Genomic DNA, 18,072 nt, shown 5'->3' on the forward strand with positions numbered 1-18,072 from the left:
CCCAGAATGCCCCCTTTCCCGTGTTCCCCAGCGCCGACCAATAGGAAGTATCAAAGTAAAAGGAGGCGGAACCCATTCCTGGTTTACCAATGGAAGCTCTAGATATTGCGGCCATCTCATCAGCGATTGGCCTAGTGGCGCTTGGCCCGGCTGGCCTCCGCCTCTCTACTTCCTGCCGCCAGAGGCTCCGGATGCACTTCCGGCGTGCCTTCGCCTCCTCTTGCGCTCTCATGTTAATGGCGGGTGGCGTCTGCTGAGGGGGACGCAAATAACCGCTACCGGCACAGGGAAAGTCTCCCTGCCTGCCCCACTTCCTCTCTCCGCAAGTACTCGAGCTCGCCAGCATGTCCGTGGTGCCGCCCAATCGCTCACAAACCGGCTGGCCCCGGGGGGTCAACCAGTTCGGCAACAAGTACATCCAGCAGACCAAGCCCCTCACCCTGGAGCGCACCATCAACCTGTAAGTGCGGCCTGGCCTTAGCGCGCTGCATTCGCGGGCACCCCCTTCCTCGTGAGCGCTCGCAGAGACTGCCGATCTTCTTCGGCGCGCCCCCGGCCCTCGGCGGGCTTCACGCCTCCCCATCACCTCCACTCCCGCTCGCGACCGCGCGCCTTTCTAGATCCCACGGGCCCCTTCGTGGTCCTCGGGCGCCACGGGGTTAGAGTCCTACTTGAGAGGGTTTTCCTTTCCCGGAGAGAGGGCTTGCTCCCATGCCCCCGGATTCAGTGATAGTAGGAAAGTCCCAAGTTTGCTTTTGAACTCACCCCTTGCCCAGGTCTCCAGAGGAAACCAGCTGCAGAGCGTGGTGTTCGTTCTTCCTGTGCAGTGTTTATGTTTTCACATCACGTATGTGGTATTGCTTTTGTGGGTTCTTATTTGGTATAAATGGTATAATGTTACCTTGTTTGCAAATTTATACCAAATTTATTTGGTATAAATGGTATAATGTTATCTTGTTTGCAATTTTCACTTTTCTGTAGCAGTGAGCTTTCGAGAGCTAGCTCTAATGCGTAGGTTTAGTTTTTTTCTCTTAACGGCTTAATTGATATTTGAGCTCCAGCATCCACCACATTTTATTCATGTGCTCGGGGCCATCTGGCCTAACCTATGCATTCACCTGTCTTCTCTCCGCAGCGACAGCAGCCAGGCAGCCAGCGGGCCCCATCTTGGGAGGGTGCATACTGTTAAGGTTGGGCTTTCATTCAGACCCTGGAGGGGACCAGCATGTAGCCCCAGAGAACCCACTGTGGGCTGTGCTTTTATTTTCAACACTTTTCTGTTTGAACCCTTCAAGCTATTGCATTTCGAAGTCACTCTCAAAAGTTATCTCGCAGTGGCAGGTAATTGGCATTGGAGTTCTCTCTTGCTCAGCAAATTGTCAGTGTGCTCTCTCTTTTTTTTTTAATCATTTCTGAGAGTTCGTGAGGCACCGTGGTGCTGATCCTAATGAAGGAAAGTGGCCAGTTTATACTGGGCAGTGTTTAAAAGGTGCAAGGACTGGGGCTCCTGGGTGGCTCAGTCGATTAAGCCTATGCCTTCCGCTCAGGTTGTGATCCCCAGAGTCCTGGGATCTAGTCCGGCGTAGGGCTCCCTGCTCAGTGGGGAGCCCACTTCTCCCTCTCCTTCTGCCTGAGGCTCCCCCTGCTTGTGCTCGCTTGCTCTCTCTATCAGACAAACAATCTTAGAAAAGGTGCAAGGATTTACTGATGCTGGTGTTTCCATGAGAAACTTCAGGTGTTTCTCTACTTTACTTTCAAATAAATTAACTTTTCCCCTTCAAAAGCGATTTGAAATTGAAGAGATGGTTGTAGTTATTGTTTTATTTGGCAAAACAGGTGCTGGCATGGAAATTTAGACAATAAAAATGTTAGGTTTATGAAATCTGTAGCTAGATAGATGGGTATATACAATACTGTCTTTATATGAGCTATATTTTGAATTCTTGCTAGAGGAGGGGACAATATTCAGATTAGATACTGTGGGCAAAGGATTTGAATGACGAGAAGGGAAGAATAAGGATATTGAATAGAATACATGCAGAAAGTTAAGGTTTATATGGAGGGAAAAGATAAGTTCACCTGAAGAGGAAAGGGTTTCAGTACCAGAAAAGTCTGAGGGTAGTTGACTGGGAGAAAAGTAACTGAAGAGATGATGGAAGGTGATCGATCGCTCACCTTACAGAAAAAGAGATACTAGTCTTTAGCACCCATAATTAATAGAATTTCTGATTAGATTAGTAGAAGAGCCCAAGGGCATGTTAGCCAGGTTGGCAGTGTTAGTCTAGCCGCCATGATCTAAAACCAGAGGATTACCAGATATCCAGATAGCCACTTCTCTAAGCAGTTGAGGGCCTAAAGGGGTGGTGTTATCTGTATCTGAAAGGTAAGTGTGGTGTAGCAACTTGATGTAATGGAAGCTCTGGCCTTACAGTCCAGAGCTGGATTCTAATCTCTGCTGTCACATTAATTTGTGTAACTTTGGACAAAACCTGGTTCTCTGAGTACAGTTTGAACACTTTTTTTTTTTTTTAAACCATAGTTTCCTTATATGTGTTTGGTATCTGTCGTGGTAAATTATGGTCTTCAGTTCTCATGTTAGATATTTGTTTTTGGATCACAGGTACCCTCTTACCAATTATACTTTTGGTACAAAAGAGCCCCTCTATGAGAAGGACAGCTCTGTTGCAGCCAGATTTCAGCGCATGAGGGAGGAGTTTGATAAAATTGGAATGAGAAGGACTGTAGAAGGGGTTCTGATTGTACATGAGCACCGGCTACCACATGTGTTACTGCTACAGCTGGGAACAACTTTCTTCAAATTGTAAGTGTCATTGGAAGTTAACAGCTAGACAACTTTTAATAGGATTGCTGTTTTGTGCAGCTTTGGAAGACAATTTTAGACCTTAGTCATTTATTTCCATAAACACTCCTGTTAATAGAGTCTTTAGAAAGAGAAAAAATGTCATTTTTCTCCAGTGTAGTATTCATTTATTCCTTAACTAGCAATCTGCATGTTTCTGTATATTGTTGTTAATAACTGAGCCTGATAGAAGCCCCGTGAAGCAAATTAGTTCAAGTTTAATTTCTAGATGTCATTGTACCATTACTAAGAACAAGTGATATTCTTTCTTTCTTAGGATGAATGGTATTTCCTATTCTTAAAATAACTTACATTTTTATAGGTAACTGTTTAGTTTTATCATTTAAACTCATAAATATCTCCATATTATACATTTAGTGCACAACTGTTTGACCAGATTGTACCAAAAAGAGAGGTCCAAATCCTTAGTTTGGAATTCTTGAAGAATGCCCCATTTTTCAGACCTAAAGAATGTGGTCCATTGCCTCCTTGGGCATTTCTAGAATCCATTATGACCAGATTACCTTCCAGAGAAAAGAGAGTGGGAAAGACTGGTGGCTAGAAGTTGTTTGTTATATTACATATTTTGTTCATTTAAAGCTAGGGTTTGTGCACTGTTAGTCTGGTGAATTAATATTATGAATTCAACTTTATAGCACATTCTTCCCCCTCCCTTTGACATTTGTTTGCTTTGATTGCCTTATGTGACATTGAAATATGTGTTATTCAGTTATATGATAGAAATAACTATTATTGTGTTCTTCCTGTTATCCTAAAATTGTTTTAAGTTGAAAGGTGAAATTCTTAACCTTTATACAGACCAGGTGGTGAACTTAACCCAGGAGAAGATGAAGTTGAAGGACTAAAACGCTTAATGACAGAGGTATTTCTCCATTTAACCGCTTTGGTGGTTTTATCCTTGTCTATTTGAACATCATCATCTGAATGGATAATTAGGCTTTTTATCTTTTTATTTTTTAAGCTTATTTTGAGTAGTTTTCAATAAATAAAACTTAAACAACAGAGTGTTAGTACTATGTTTATTTTCCGTAAATTGAACTAGAACTTAACATTTTTTTCCATGAAGGTGTCGATGTAACAATAATGGTTAATAAAAGCCAACATTTATTGAGTACTTACTGTTAGGCACTTTTCTGAGTGCTTTACGTGCAGGAGCTCCTTCAATCATCACAACAGTCCTAGGGAGAAGTATTAATATTAATCCCATTTTACCGATAGGGAAACTGGGCACAGAGGGTTCAAGTAGCTTGCTTGATGTTTACAGTTAGTATGTCATGGAGCTGGAGATTGGAATGCAGTTAGTTTTGTTGCAGCGTAGGCCACTATAGGGGTTTAACAAGAGTGATTCTTGTTAAAAAGCTATTTTCATTTTTGCGCACATCTTTCAAGCTTTACCCAAATTGTGCTACCTTTTAAAAGTCACTCTAATGTCTGTTTCTGAAGACTTGAGGCCAAATAGCACGCCATCCTTCCCTCTTTAATTACAAAACTAATACACATTCTGTGCAAAAATCTTGGCAAATACTGAAAAGCAGAAGGAGAAACAAAACTAAAATCACCTGTAATTCTACCACTTTGACCTATTGGTTTATCTTTCCAGTATTTTTTTAAGTGCATCATACGTTTTAAATATTGTGCTCTGCTTGGACTTCCGTTTACATGTGGCTGATTGAACCTACTTGCTTAACTCAGCTGCTTCTCAGAAATCCACCAAAAAGGAAGTAAAGGGGTTTTAAAAGATAGAAATTCAGTAGGATTGAAGGAGTTTAAAATGAGACAATTGCAAAAAAGAATTTTTAGAAGCTAGAAAAGCAGATGGGCAAATCACATTTGAGTTAGCGGAAACCTCAGCCCAGCAGAGGGGTAACTCAGGACCTAGCACTTCATAACACCACAAAGGCTGAAGAATTGGAAGTGCCAGGTGCCCATGAAAGTGGGGGCATGCATGGATTGGAAACTGGATTGACGGATAGTCTGTATTTCTATATCTAGATAGTCTTCCACACTCTTTCCAGTTAGATAAAGATTGGCTGGTGATTGATTGTCAGTAGAGATTGACTCAGAACACTAAACATAATGAAAAAGTAGAAAGGATGAGGAGAATAAATGAGAGTTTACATCCTGAATAGTGAGACTTCTAGATTTCTACTACACTGATAAAACTGTGACAACTAGGCTTACATACCCCAGACTGAAGGTTGGAGGTTTTGTTTCTAGAGAAAGTGACCAGTCCAAAAAACCCCCTCCAGATGATGATATTTGGGAATCTTCCCAAAGAAGAGAATGGCCCTATCACTCAGAGGTGACAACTAAGTACCTTAGTACTTTACCCTTAATGTGAGCCAGGCTTTTGGAGAAAGTGTCTTAATAAGAAAAAGATTAAAAGAAGCAAAAGGAACTCAACAGAAACAGAAAATTCAGCAATGAATAAAATTATAATTAAAAAAAAATTTTTTTTTTAAAGATTTTATTTATTTATTTGACAGAGAGATAGCGAGAGCAGGAACATAAGCAGGGGGAGTGGGGGAGAGAGAAGCAGGCTTCCTGCCGAGCAGGGAGCCCGATGCGGGGCTTGATCCCAGGACCCTGGGATTACGACCTGAGCCGAAGGCAGACGCTTAATGACTGAGCCACCCAGGCACCCCTATAATAAATATTCTTGATGTGATGAGAGGAGATAGCTCATCTGTGGAACACTGGGCCATAAAAAAGACTATTCAGCCAACAAGAAAGAACCCATGAGTGTTGAAAAAATGTTAGCAGAAACAAAACATTCAGTAGAGGGTTAAAAGATTGAATTGAGGAAATCTAGAAAGTAGGATGAAAAGGTAAAACAAAGGTGAGAAAAGATAAAATTAGTGGGTCATTCTAGAAGGACCAAAATAGATTATAGATAAATGGAGCAGAGGAAGAATATCAAAGCAATAATTCAAACTTAACATGAGTTTTCAGGTTGAAGAGACCTGCTGGCCTGCCCTCTTATGAATGTTAAAAGATCCATGCAAAGGCATATCATCATGAAAGTTTCAATCAGTAAGGATAAAGAGAAGATCCTAAAAACTTCTGAAGTTGGGGAATGGAGGGGAGACATGAGTTAAATACAAAGCATCAACAGAAATGGTATTGACTTCTAGAAATAATACCGGAAGTTAAAAGGTCTTGTAACATGCCTTCATAATTCTGAGAGAGCATGATTTCTGCCATTGAATTCTCTCTCTAATCAAACCATAAATCAAGTGTGCAGGTAATTATTTCCAGACATACAGAATTTCCAGAAATATATCTCTTGTAACTTTTCTCAGGAAGCTGCTGGAGGGTATTCACTACCAAAATGAAAGAAAAAACTAAGAAGATACAGGGTTCAAAATATAGAGAGGATCTAACAACACGGAAGAGAGGCAGAGGGAAGCCCTAGGACTCCCATTTGCGAGGCAGGGCTGAGAGCCATCTAAGACTAGAGGAGGATGATAGAAAGTGTCTCCTAGGAAAAAAAAAATGAAATTGACAGAATAATTGACATGTGAATTGAGAAGAAATTTAAGTTCTTGGGAGAACGTGGAGATGAAGTAGTGATAGTGAATGATATATGTATGAAACAGTTATTAACTCTAAAGGAAAAGGATAGTTGTATAGTAAATGAAATGATAGTTTACTAAACACTCTGGTGTGTCTGAGTCACCTAGTCATAGTAATTTAAAAACTGAATGTAGACTTAACTAGATATTGATAATGGGAGGATAGTGGAAGAGAAAGTATGAATGGAGGATATAGTTTTAAGATCCACATTCTCAGGGGTGCCTGGGTGGCTCAGTTGTTAAGCGTCTGCCTTCGGCTCAGGTCATGATCCCAGGGTCCTCGAGTCAAGCCCCGCATCGGGCTCCCTGCTGTGCAGGAAGCCTGCTTCTCCCTCTCCCACTATCCCTGTTTGTGTTCCCTCTCTTGCTGTGTCTCTCTCTGTCAAATAAATAAATAAAATCTTTAAAAAAAATGAAAGATCCACATTCTCACTCACAGTAGAGGGGGTTCATTGCTTCTTTTCTTTAGGTTTATAAAAATATAAAGTAATCAAAAAATGACCAAAAAGAATGCATGAAAAGTATAACTATAGTGGAGAAACTGATGAACAGTACGTCAGCCAGGTGATCAAGGTTAACATCAGTGAAAAGTCCTGTCTGTATAACTTGCCCTTGACATGATGTGATGAGAATGGTACTTTAGTTTGGTGGACTTCTTCTCCAAACTCCCCAAAATCCATAATCCCAGTCTAACTGAGGGGCATGTTATAAAATATCTGATTAGTATTCCTTAAAACTGTGAAGATCATCAAAAACAAGGAAACTGAGAAACTGTTACTACAGGAGATTCTGAGACTGGAAAAGGACGTTAGTTTAAAAACTAAGGACATCTGAATAAAGTATTCACTTTCAGTTAATAAAGTAGCAGTATTGGTTCATTAGTTGTGACAAATGTGTTGTGCTAGTGTAAGATGTAAATAGGGGAAATTGGGTGTGGGATACATAGGAAGTTTGTACCATCTTGCATTTTTTTCTGTAAATCTGAAACTAAAAGTTTGGTTTTTTTGTTTGTTTCAAGTTTTTATTTAAAATCTAGTCAGTTAACATACAGTGCTTATAGTTTCAGGAGTAGAATTTAGTGATTCATCACTTACATATAATATCTAGTGCTCATCACGAGTGTCCTTAATACCCACCTTCTATCTAGCCCATCCCTGCCCCCCCCCAGCAACCTTCTGAAACTAAAACAGTTTCTTTAAAAAGGTGAATGCTTGTAAAAATAGAGGCAAGAATGGGGGAAAACCGCAGAGTTGAAAGTTACAGCCAATGGAAATGGGGAGAGCAGGACAGGGAACTTCTCTTTCTCCTAAACCTTGTAGAACCATGTTTGACCAATTAAAATGTGTAGAGTATAATTTTGATTAAAATAACCTAAGTTTAATATTATGCCACACAGATTTATAAAAATGAAAGTTTTTTCTATAATTTAGTTAGGTAGTGATTTAAAACTATTGTATGTATGGCATTGGCTGAGGTAAGAAAGTGGTCACCTTTGGCTTTTCATGTGTGGCCAGGGCATAACAACAGATTTGTTGGTCCTATATAGTTAGGTTGATACTAGATTGCCATTTTGGGACTAATAGTTAAGTCCTGGGCCAAGTGACGTAGATAATAATAGACAAGAAATTATAAAGAGGAAATCTATATCTTAAAAAAGAAGGATATTCATGGGTAGGTATATTTAGTTGTTTACTGACTGTATTATTTCTTTTTGACAGATACTGGGTCGTCAGGATGGAGTCCTGCAAGACTGGGTCATTGATGACTGCATTGGTAACTGGTGGAGACCAAATTTTGAACCTCCTCAGGTCAATGCTCATTTCTATTTGCTGAGCATTTGGGGAAGTAGAAAACTACTTTAATTCCAGCCTTTTGAAAAGAGTATAGCAGAATTTGACTTTCTCTCTCATTAGTTTAGATAAAAAATTAAAAAATCAAGCATTTTTTTCTTTTAAAGAAAGATTTCACACATACAAAAGTAGGAATAATAAAAGTACATGAATCCCATTACCTGTCTTCCACCTTCAACAGTTAGCAACTCATGGTCAGACTTCACCTGGCACGCCTTTTCCCCTGCCCTCACCTTGGATTATTTTGGAATGAATCATAGGCATCATGTCAGATGTAAATATTTCAGTACACGTCTCTAAAACATAAGAGTCTCTTTAAATAAAAACAACACAGTATACATTCTCACACTAAGAGTAAGAAATTATTTCATAATAGCATTAAATATGTGTAACTCTGACTAGTTTCAAGTTTTTATTTTGTTCTCTGTTTAAATTAGGATAGTCTTTTAAATCTCTTTTGGCCGGTCAGTTTCCTAGTTCTCTTTTTTTCCTCATAATTTATTTGTTAATGAAAACAAGCTTTTTAAAGTCCTTTGTGTTATCATTGCTGATTGCATTCTGCCAGTTGTCATTGAACTTGTAGTTCTTTCGTTTCTGTCCTATAAACTGGTAGTTAGATCAAGAGCCTGGATTTGGCTGGTGGGCTCACCATATGCAGTATATTATTTATTGCTACATAATAAATTACCCCCAAACCTAGCAGCTTAAGATAGCAGACATTTGTTATCTTAATTTCTCAGGGTCAGGCATCTGGGAGCTGCCTAGCTAGGTGGTTCTGGCTCATGGTCTCTCATGAAGTTATGGTCAGGCTGTTGGCTGGGATTGCATCACCTCAAGGCTGGACTGGGGCTGAAGGATCTGATCCCAGGTTCACAAATGTGTTTGTTAGCAGGCCTCTCTTCCTGCACTGTCGGACTGAAGGCTTCAGTTCCTTGTTGGGTGTTGACCTGAGGCCTCTCTCTATTACCATGAGAGCATCTCTATAGGGTAACTCCCAGTAAGGCAGCTGGTTTCCCCGAGAGCTTGAGATCCAAGGTGGAGGCAGTGACAGAGAGCATGCCCACGTAGAAAGCTGTGGTCCATGTAACCTAATCTTGGCAGTGACATACCGTCACTTCTGCTATATGCTATTGGTCACACAAGTCAACATAGTACATTGTGGGAGGGGACTACCCAGAGGTGTGGATACCAGGAGACAGGAGCCATTGGGGGTCATCTTGGGGAATGGCCCTCACAGACAGTATCATGTGTTTCCATCAAAAGTTTTATAATGTCTGGTTGTCTCTTTTTGTAATGTTAGCAGCTCATAGATAATAATTTCTTGGGTGTATTAATTCATTAAGGTTGTGATCCTTTTATTAAGAGAAACTTCTCCTACCAACTGTTTGGTTACCCTGAGGTATAGTTTGTGTAGGAAAGAATAGATGCTTCTTTGCAGAAGAATGAGTTAATTTATTAGTATCCTTCAAAGACTTTACTCAAAGGAAAGAATAAGAGACTTGGGTACAGATAGTTTGTTTGGGAAGTGATCCCAGAAAGCAGTAGACTGGTAAGACTGATGGGAGAGAGAGAGACCAGAAACAGCAGTAGTCAAAAAAAAGAAGGGTATATAATTGATTTTATTACAACTATGGGCAGCTGGATTGATCCTGCTAAGGACTGTGAGGAACCATGTGGATTGGACCTTAAAATTGTTCCATTAGAAGGATGGAAGGCTGGAGACTCCTACCCCATTGGATGAGGGTTGTATTAACTCCCTTGCACTTTCATGTTGAGTCGGAGCACTGGTTGTGAGATTTTCTGGGGCTTTGGAAATGCTTTGAGGCTGAAAAGCAGAGTGAGACAGTGGCAGCAAGCTGGGAGCTTTCTGGCACTTTCCAACACAGCTGCCCTGAAATCTGAGGTGGGATGAGATCTGAGGTGGGTGGTGGTGAGGTGCACAAAAATCTGGTTCAGTGACCTTTTAAAGTGTCCTATGACCTCATGGATTTAAATACATTCATTGTGTTTTAATCCATTGTAATGATTGATAATGGTACTGAGCTCAAATTTTTTTACCTTTAACTGATGGGAGCCTCTGATCCTGAATCCTGTTGACAAGGCTCTCTGACTTAGATAGCTTCTTTGCATGACAAGATGTTCCAGGTTAAGAATTATACAAAATACCAGCCAAGCAAAAAATGATTGTATCTGTCCTCTTCCTTCTGACTCTCTAGTATAGCTGAGGGATAGGAAGAGAAGGCACTGTGGAAGCTGGTGCTAGTACTCACTACCTGCAAATTGTCTTGGCTTTAAGAAAGTATAATTTCATCTGGAAATAGTGAAGTTCCTGGTCCAAAGGTACATAGAACGATAATTAATGTTTTTTGGTTTCTGAACATTCTTTGACCAAACTGGAAGCTCAGTAATAACACAAAAGTTTTCCAGGCTACTTTCTGAATACTCCCCTTATTCATCTCCCCTACCAAAGTCCTAGGACAGTTCCCTTCATTGACTGAACCCTAGGGTAGGCTCTGCTAGCATGAGATATAACGTAAGTGTTGAGTGTTTATTTAATACACTTTGAGTGTTTATTTAATACACTTGGAGTATTGGTTAGGTGTCAGCGAGAAAAGAGCATGACACCATCTCCCTGTCTTTTTGTATAAAGTGCAGTTGGCTTAAAATAAACTCCCAAGATGAAGACTGGAGAAGAAAGTATTAAAAGAAAAGGAACAAATAGCCACGAGTAGAAGACAATTGGGGTAATGCCAGTCACTTTGGTTCGGTCATGGTGTAGGAGCTTTTGTTGTATGTGAACCACAGGTCTCCTGTAGCCTGTGCTCTTCAAACTACTACTCACTGCTGTGTCTGTCATTGCCACTGTGCCTGGTTTTCATGATTGTGTAGGGCACCTCCAAAGCCTGGGACAGTTGTCTTCATTCATCATACCTTAGGGATGGCTCTGGTGTATCATTATTCTAACTTGAATACTGGGATATCCAATGGGGTAGCATAGTGGGAAATAATAGGCTTTTACCATTAGATAAGGGTTGAATAGATGAGGTTGAATCCTGGTGTCACTACTTAGTTGTGTAGTCTTGGGAAAGACATGTAGCTTCTCAGTGTAAGTTCTTACATAAAATGTGGGTGATGTTTCCTTCTTTTGGCCACCTCTGTTTTATCCTACTGTCCCCTTATATCTGTTTTCAGCATTTTCCAATTCCCCTACTCTCAAATACAACTCCCAAAGCCATATTTTTTGAATATATGTGGGGAGGTACAGGTGAGTTCTCTATCTCTGACTTTTCAAATTCACTATGCCAGAATTCTTTCTGAGCTAGCAACCACCCCTCTCTAATTCTCTTTAGAATCCCTTAAATTCTTCAAAATATTTTCTCCATTTTCACAAGCAACTTGACTCTTTCTAGCTGACAGGACTCCACTGAGACTACTCATCTGGTATTCTGAAGCATGTATCTGGGGTGTGTGTGTGTGTATGTGTATGTGACATTGTTGGGGGAGGAGTGTCTTGTCAAATACCTCACAGGCCATATTTAAACTTCTAATATAGTAAACTTCATTGGGTTGTAAATTTCTCAAGCTGTAAATCTTGTGACTACTTATTTAATTGACTTGAATGGTTGAATGGTTTACTACTCATTATGTTGTATTTATTAAGCATTTATCTATTAGAACATCTGTTAGGTACCACATTCTGGTAAAGGAAAGACTAGAAAGAGTTCTGTTTCTCCCAACAGTTTATGCGTATTGGGAAAGAAGCATATAAAGAAATAAATGAAACCACAGGATACATGTTAAATTGTGTTGGGATTATGAGGAACATGGTCTCTGATACTTGATCTTAATGCCTGAAATGGGAGAAGTTGGTAAATAAAGGCATGGAGGTATGAGGGATGTCTTGGCAAATGCAAATTATTCTCTTTTGTGATTTTAGTACCCATATATTCCTGCACATATTACAAAACCTAAGGAACATAAGAAGTTGTTTTTGGTTCAACTTCAAGAGAAAGGTAAGTTATTTTGTTTTAGAATGCAGCCATCTGAAAACTTTTGTAGAGTAATTTCAAGAATACTTGTGTTTTCTCCAAGTTCCTTGAATTTTTGGATTTATTGTGAAAATAAAAACATATACTTATGTACATACTGAATTAACTACTGTTTTTTTTAAAGATTTTATTTACTTTTTAAAGATTTTATTTATTTATTTGGGAGAGAGTGTGAGGGCGAGCATAAGCAGGGGTGGGCAGAGGGAGAGAGGGAATCTCAGGTGGACTACACACTGAGCGCAGGGGCCTGAGCCAAAATCAAGAGTTAGATGCTTAACCGACTGAGCCACCCAGGCGCCCCAGAATTAACTAGTTCTTTTCATAGATGTGCCAATCATGCTATAGGGGGAAGGTTAACTAGAGCCTAAAATACCAGATTGTAGTATTTTAAAATAGCTGTTTAGCTTCTGGTACTGATATTCACATGATAAACTAAAACTTTTAGGAGACAGAGGAATTAATTTTTTTTTTTTTTTAAGATTTTATTTATTTATATGACAGAGAGACACAGCGAGAGAGGGAACACAAGCAGGGGGAGCGGGAGAGGGAGAAGCAGGCTTCCCACGGAGCAGGGAGCCCGATGCGGGGCTCGATCCCAGGACCCTGGGACCATGACCTGAGCCGAAGGCAGACGCGTAACGACTGAGCCACCCAGGCGCCCCAGAGGAATTAATTTTTTAAATACCACCTTTAGGTGTTTTGTACATTTTAACAAATAATTGTTTCTTGTCATAGTCTTAAAATGGAATTCAAAATAAATTATAAACCTGAAGGCTCTTTTCTTCTCCCCTTGTTCCCAGGGCCAGCACTTACAAGGTGCTCTTGGTTGTTAACACTGTGAACTTTGCTTGAAAGATACAACCAAAGTGTATTAAAGAGGATTATCTTTTTCCGCAAAAGTTTCTCAAATGTAAAACTGGTGATTACTTTATAAATGAATTTTAAGCACTGATTATGTAAGAATTTACAGGAAATGAATACTGTTTTGTTTTATTTTAGCCTTGTTTGCAGTCCCTAAAAATTACAAGCTTGTAGCTGCACCGTTGTTTGAATTATATGATAATGCACCAGGATATGGACCCATCATTTCTAGTCTCCCTCAGCTTCTGAGCAGGTATGGAAAGTTGAATATTTTGTGACTGATTCATCTAAATTGCCAAATTTAAAATACTCTGAGCTGCTTGAGAAGGAATAGTTAACGAAATTTGGTCTTCAAGGAAACTAAGACTGTAGATGGATTTTTAGTTTATGTACAAGCCAGAGGTTAAATATGACTGACTAAAAGTATCCCCAGACTCCCAAGTTGCAGCATGACATTCTGGTATTTGGGTGAGTGCTCTGCCCCACATCTGATATTTTTGTTACTGTTAAGTTTGAAGTCTGCATTCAGAGAAGAGATGGTAAAATGGCAGTTAGCACTATATAATAAAATTGAGGGGAATTATCTATATGAAAATGTGGAGAATTGAATCTCTTGGTGTAATATGTTCTCTTTCCTCTTTGAAATGTGCTATATTTAGGTCTACTGGGATATATGGGATTAAGTCCTGAATTTTTATGTACATGGAGTTTGGTTTTTTGTTTTTGTTTTTTTGTTGTTGTTGTTGGCTGATAGAGGTATAAGAAATGCATTTAAAAAAAAGTTGACTTGTACTGGTTGAGGTCCTTAGAGTCTTATATAGATAGGAGTCACAGAACAATGTGGTGGCTAAGAATATAGATGCTGTGGGCAGTGTTTGGATTTGAATTCCACCCTTTTTTTTTTTTTTAATTCCACCTTTAATAACTTTCTGGCAGTGTGACCTTGGACAAATGATTATGCCTATTTGCTTATTTAATCTTCACCTGTAAATCAGCGTGGTAGTCCCCACTTCATAGAATTGTGGAGAGCAAGTGAAAAAAATGCATATAAAGTGCTTAGAACAGTGCCAGGCACCTGGTAAATGCCTAATAGATGTTAGTTCAAAAACAGTTCCAATAGTGATTTTGGCCTTCTGTGAAAGCTTGTTGAGTATGAAATTGGTTCTTTCCATTTTGTTAACTTATCAAACTTTATCTTTTGCTCCTCTTCTTTGGTCTGCTGATGGGTTAAAAGTTGAAGTATGAGATACGTAAAAGAGTCATATAATTCATTTATTTGAACACCGCTTATCAGGTATCAGGAACTGTGCTGAGTGGCATAATACAATGAGGTATAAAAATTTTCCTTCTCTCAAGGAACTTGTTGGTGGATAATTAATCAAATGTATACTCTTAATTTTTTTTTAATTGTAAGTATTCAACAAAACTGTTATTTAATGTGTAAGATGATCCAGGTGAGAGAAAAGGATGTTTTGGTGTGAGAAAATGCCAGAAATGTCAAGGGAGGGTAGAAATGTCCAAATTTCTTTACCATCTAAGATAAAAAATACTTTGTAAATAATGCTGTTTTTAATAAAGATATTGTTCTTTCTAAAATTCAGGTTCAATTTTATATACAACTGAATTCCTGCACAGTGGAGAAGTAAAAGAAGCCGTCTCTGTGAGCACAGCTATACACAGTGTAGAATAAACATGGTAGAAAAGTTTTTTTCGTTTTTATCTCTTTCCCAGTCCCTAAATTGCTACCTACTTTCTGTTGTTTGAATAGTAAAGTTAATATGAAGAACTCGATAGTGGTGTAAACAAATGTGATAATGTTTAATTTACTTTTGGTTCTACTCATACTTTTTTGTACAACATTAAAGAATATGAACTTCTTTCTATTTGTATTTTTTCTTTAATTTTCACATTAAACTTGTAAAATTCTTACAGGTGAGAACTGTTTTTTTCCCCCTGCTCCTAGGCTGATGATGTTAAAAGACAATGGCAGGTTTAGGTCAGTTGAGTATATGGGACCCTTGTTTGGATGCCATTTTGGGGGATATACTCCAAGACTGTGTTCTAGATTTTTGTGATGAGGAACTTCTGTTTCTTTTGGGAACTAGATTTGCTTGGTGGAGTCCCAAGGTGCAACTCCTGAACCAAATAATACACTTTGAGTTGTTCTACAGCAGAGCTCCCAGTATATTACTAACTGGTACATTTCATACTGATTTTTTCAGACCTTTGTTCACAAGCAACAGACCTTAAACATATGGGAAGCCATTAAAATTGGCTAGATTAGGGAAACTCATGGGAATTGGTATAAAAAGAGACCTTTTTGAGAGCTGACTGAGACTTTTTTCCTTCATATAATAGGGGTGTTAATTATTTGTGTTGCTGTGAAATTATGTGGTTTAGTTATTCTTAGGGCCATGGTAAAATGGTGATCTGTGAAGGAAGTTTTTAAAAGTGGGTCTGTTAGGTTTTGAACACTTGGATTACCAAGTTAGTTATTTCAGTTTATATCCATAGAAATGAAAATTTGGTTTTAGCAAGTGACAAGCCTTTTCAAAAATATTTTGGGATAATTTGAATCAACTGAAATCTAAAGACAGGATAGGGGATAGATTTTGTCAGCCTGTGGGAAAAATGCCAAATTTTAAAGTTCTTTAAAATAACACTGCTAAATTAGGATCAGGTTTTGGGGGAAATAAAAAATTATTCTTAGGGCAAAGGAGTGTGCTGGCTGTGTCATTGCATAATGGTCCAAGTATGTTGTGCATGCCTTAAAACAAGTGTGTTGACTATAGGCTTAATGAAAAGGAGATCTTGTAAGATGCAGCTACTTAAAGAAGAGAGATTGCTGTAGTTTTTAAGAGAGAGACAGAAGTGAACTTTTGATTAGTTCTTACATCTTTATGATAAGATCACAGGCCTTGTCTCCTAAATATTGGGTGAGTTGAAAGGTATATTGTAAATTCTTCCCTATTTAGACTTGAAAAAATCAGACCAAGAACATCTCTATCAATAAAGGTTCAAGTTTATTTAGCTGAGGTCCCATCAAGCCTTCACAAGGTTGTGTCAAGTAGTGATTGTGATCATGCTCATGCTGAGTAGTAGGTTAGCAACAGGCTGTAGGACCAAAAATAATTCTTAATTTCCTTAAAAGCCACTAATTCTGTGGATAGTCCTCTTCCCTCAAGAGCTAATAGTCCTGCCCCTGTGATTTACATTAGCATATTTATAACTTACTATAATTTTACTGGTGAGTTCACTGATTAGCTGAGCCTTATCAAGATTGGGGAAGGCAGAGATGGAAACAGCTTGATCCAGCTCACCTTCTATGGTTGCTTCTGGCATCCAAGTGAAAGGCTATAGTAACCACATTTCAGATGTGCTAGCGCTTGCCACTTGGGGAGGGTGGAAAGAAGTGGACTTTTTCTTGGTGTTATTATAAAATGCTGTATAAGTTGAAGAGATCTGATTCGAAGCTACTCATGTCCTTTGTAACATAAGCTTTGACCTAGAAAGTCTTTCTTGATCATTACTTTGCAGTATAAGTGCTTGAGTCAGTCATCTATATGTTGGGGCCTGGGTGAGAAAAACCTTTGATTTAAGCTGGCTGGGTTACTAACCTTAGAACCTAAAAAGATCTGGTTTTGAATGTAAAATTGGCAACACACAAACACAGATTTTTTAAACTTTGAACTTCTCAGCTATAGTTGTATCTTAATACTCATGTTTTAGGTTTCCTGATAGAAATAATAAAACTAGAGAAATTTATATCTCATATATTCCTACATTAGAAAAGGGTACAAGGGAATGTTTGACACTAAGCTCTTTTGATGTAAATTCTTAACATACCAAGAACTGACAGTCTTAAATTGTGCATTCCAATTCTCTACATATTAAATACTGAATAATTTTAAAATGAGCTCTTGATGGACTGATTTGTATTTTTGAATGCCTCCTACGTTCCAGGTTTGTTTATAAATGAGAGTCCTCTTTTGCATTGTATAAGTACAATATATGTCATGTTATTTTCCCTGAGTAATTCAAGTAGCGCATATTCTATATAAATCTAAATGGCACCGGAAAATATTTAGTAGGTTGGGGGATAAACTAAAAGTTTTACTCAAATGTTTTCAGTCATATTTAGAATTGACATCCCTTTGAAGAAAAGTGAAATTTATTTTTTTTCCTGAGGACAACTATTATGATTTTTTAGTAAGTAGATAATACTTAAAATGGCATTGTGATAATTCTGTTTATGAATTTATACTTTTAACAGCAGATCAGGGAGAGTTGTTATTTTTTATCATTGTCTTAGCTTATTATGGTTCAGTTATTATTTTATTTACAGGTTCCATTAAATTAGCATTTATTGGCATATAAAACATAGCCAAATTAGCCAATTTGTTTTATTCCATGCTTAATAAAAGTGAGAGGTAGAGGTCCTCTAAATTCAACAGGCCAGCAAGCAAGCAACTTAAAATTTCTTTTCTTAAATGATGTGACTCTTAAGCTCTCAGGTTTTTAATGACTGTGTTTTTTAAGTACTTGTTCAGTCACTTGAGATGAAATGCTTGGAGTAGCTTTTCCACGTCAGAGTTTCTCAAACTTAATGTTTTTACTGTTTCATAGTGTTCGGGACAGTACGTGCCGTTCACTAAGACTGCTTCAGAGGGTGTGTGGTTTTGTATGTTGCTTCGCCAGAGAAGCCTTAGTGGTTTTTGACTGTACTACAAGTCTGCTTCTGTAGCAAAGGTTTGATATCCTATAATTATTCTACTTGTTTTGCATCACTTATTATTTGGGTTAAACTGGACTCATTTCAAGTAGTTTGCCTTTGTTGTTCAGATGTGATGAGGAAC

General features: G+C 38.5%; 1 protein-coding gene across 1 annotated transcript; it reads left to right on the plus strand.

Annotated features, from left to right (window-relative positions):
- The first annotated feature begins 201 nt into the window (after positions 1–201).
- Positions 202–16,548, plus strand: NUDT21 (nudix hydrolase 21). The gene is made up of 7 exons (XM_045891097.3): positions 202–460; positions 2,621–2,821; positions 3,680–3,743; positions 8,175–8,264; positions 12,244–12,319; positions 13,355–13,469; positions 14,818–16,548. Exons 1-7 carry the CDS (start codon positions 345–347, stop codon positions 14,837–14,839), a joined length of 684 nt encoding a protein of 227 aa, XP_045747053.1. The 5' UTR covers positions 202–344; the 3' UTR covers positions 14,840–16,548.
- The last annotated feature ends 1,524 nt before the right edge of the window (positions 16,549–18,072 follow it).

The sequence above is a fragment of the Mirounga angustirostris genome, unplaced genomic scaffold, assembly GCF_029215605.1.
Source record: "Mirounga angustirostris isolate CCGP_5_RB_7025 unplaced genomic scaffold, mMirAng1.0.hap1 SCAF_16, whole genome shotgun sequence".
In the NCBI taxonomy this organism is placed as follows: domain Eukaryota; kingdom Metazoa; phylum Chordata; class Mammalia; order Carnivora; family Phocidae; genus Mirounga; species Mirounga angustirostris.

Bases quoted from the DNA above. Each gene is read 5' to 3' on its own strand.
- NUDT21 (XM_045891097.3), top strand. From the start codon at position 345: ATGTCCGTGGTGCCGCCCAATCGCTCACAAACCGGCTGGCCCCGGGGG. The intron at 461-2,620 runs GTAAGTGCGGCC...TTTGGATCACAG, and splicing joins CTGGAGCGCACCATCAACCT to GTACCCTCTTACCAATTATA. The intron at 3,744-8,174 runs GTATTTCTCCAT...TCTTTTTGACAG, and splicing joins TAAAACGCTTAATGACAGAG to ATACTGGGTCGTCAGGATGG.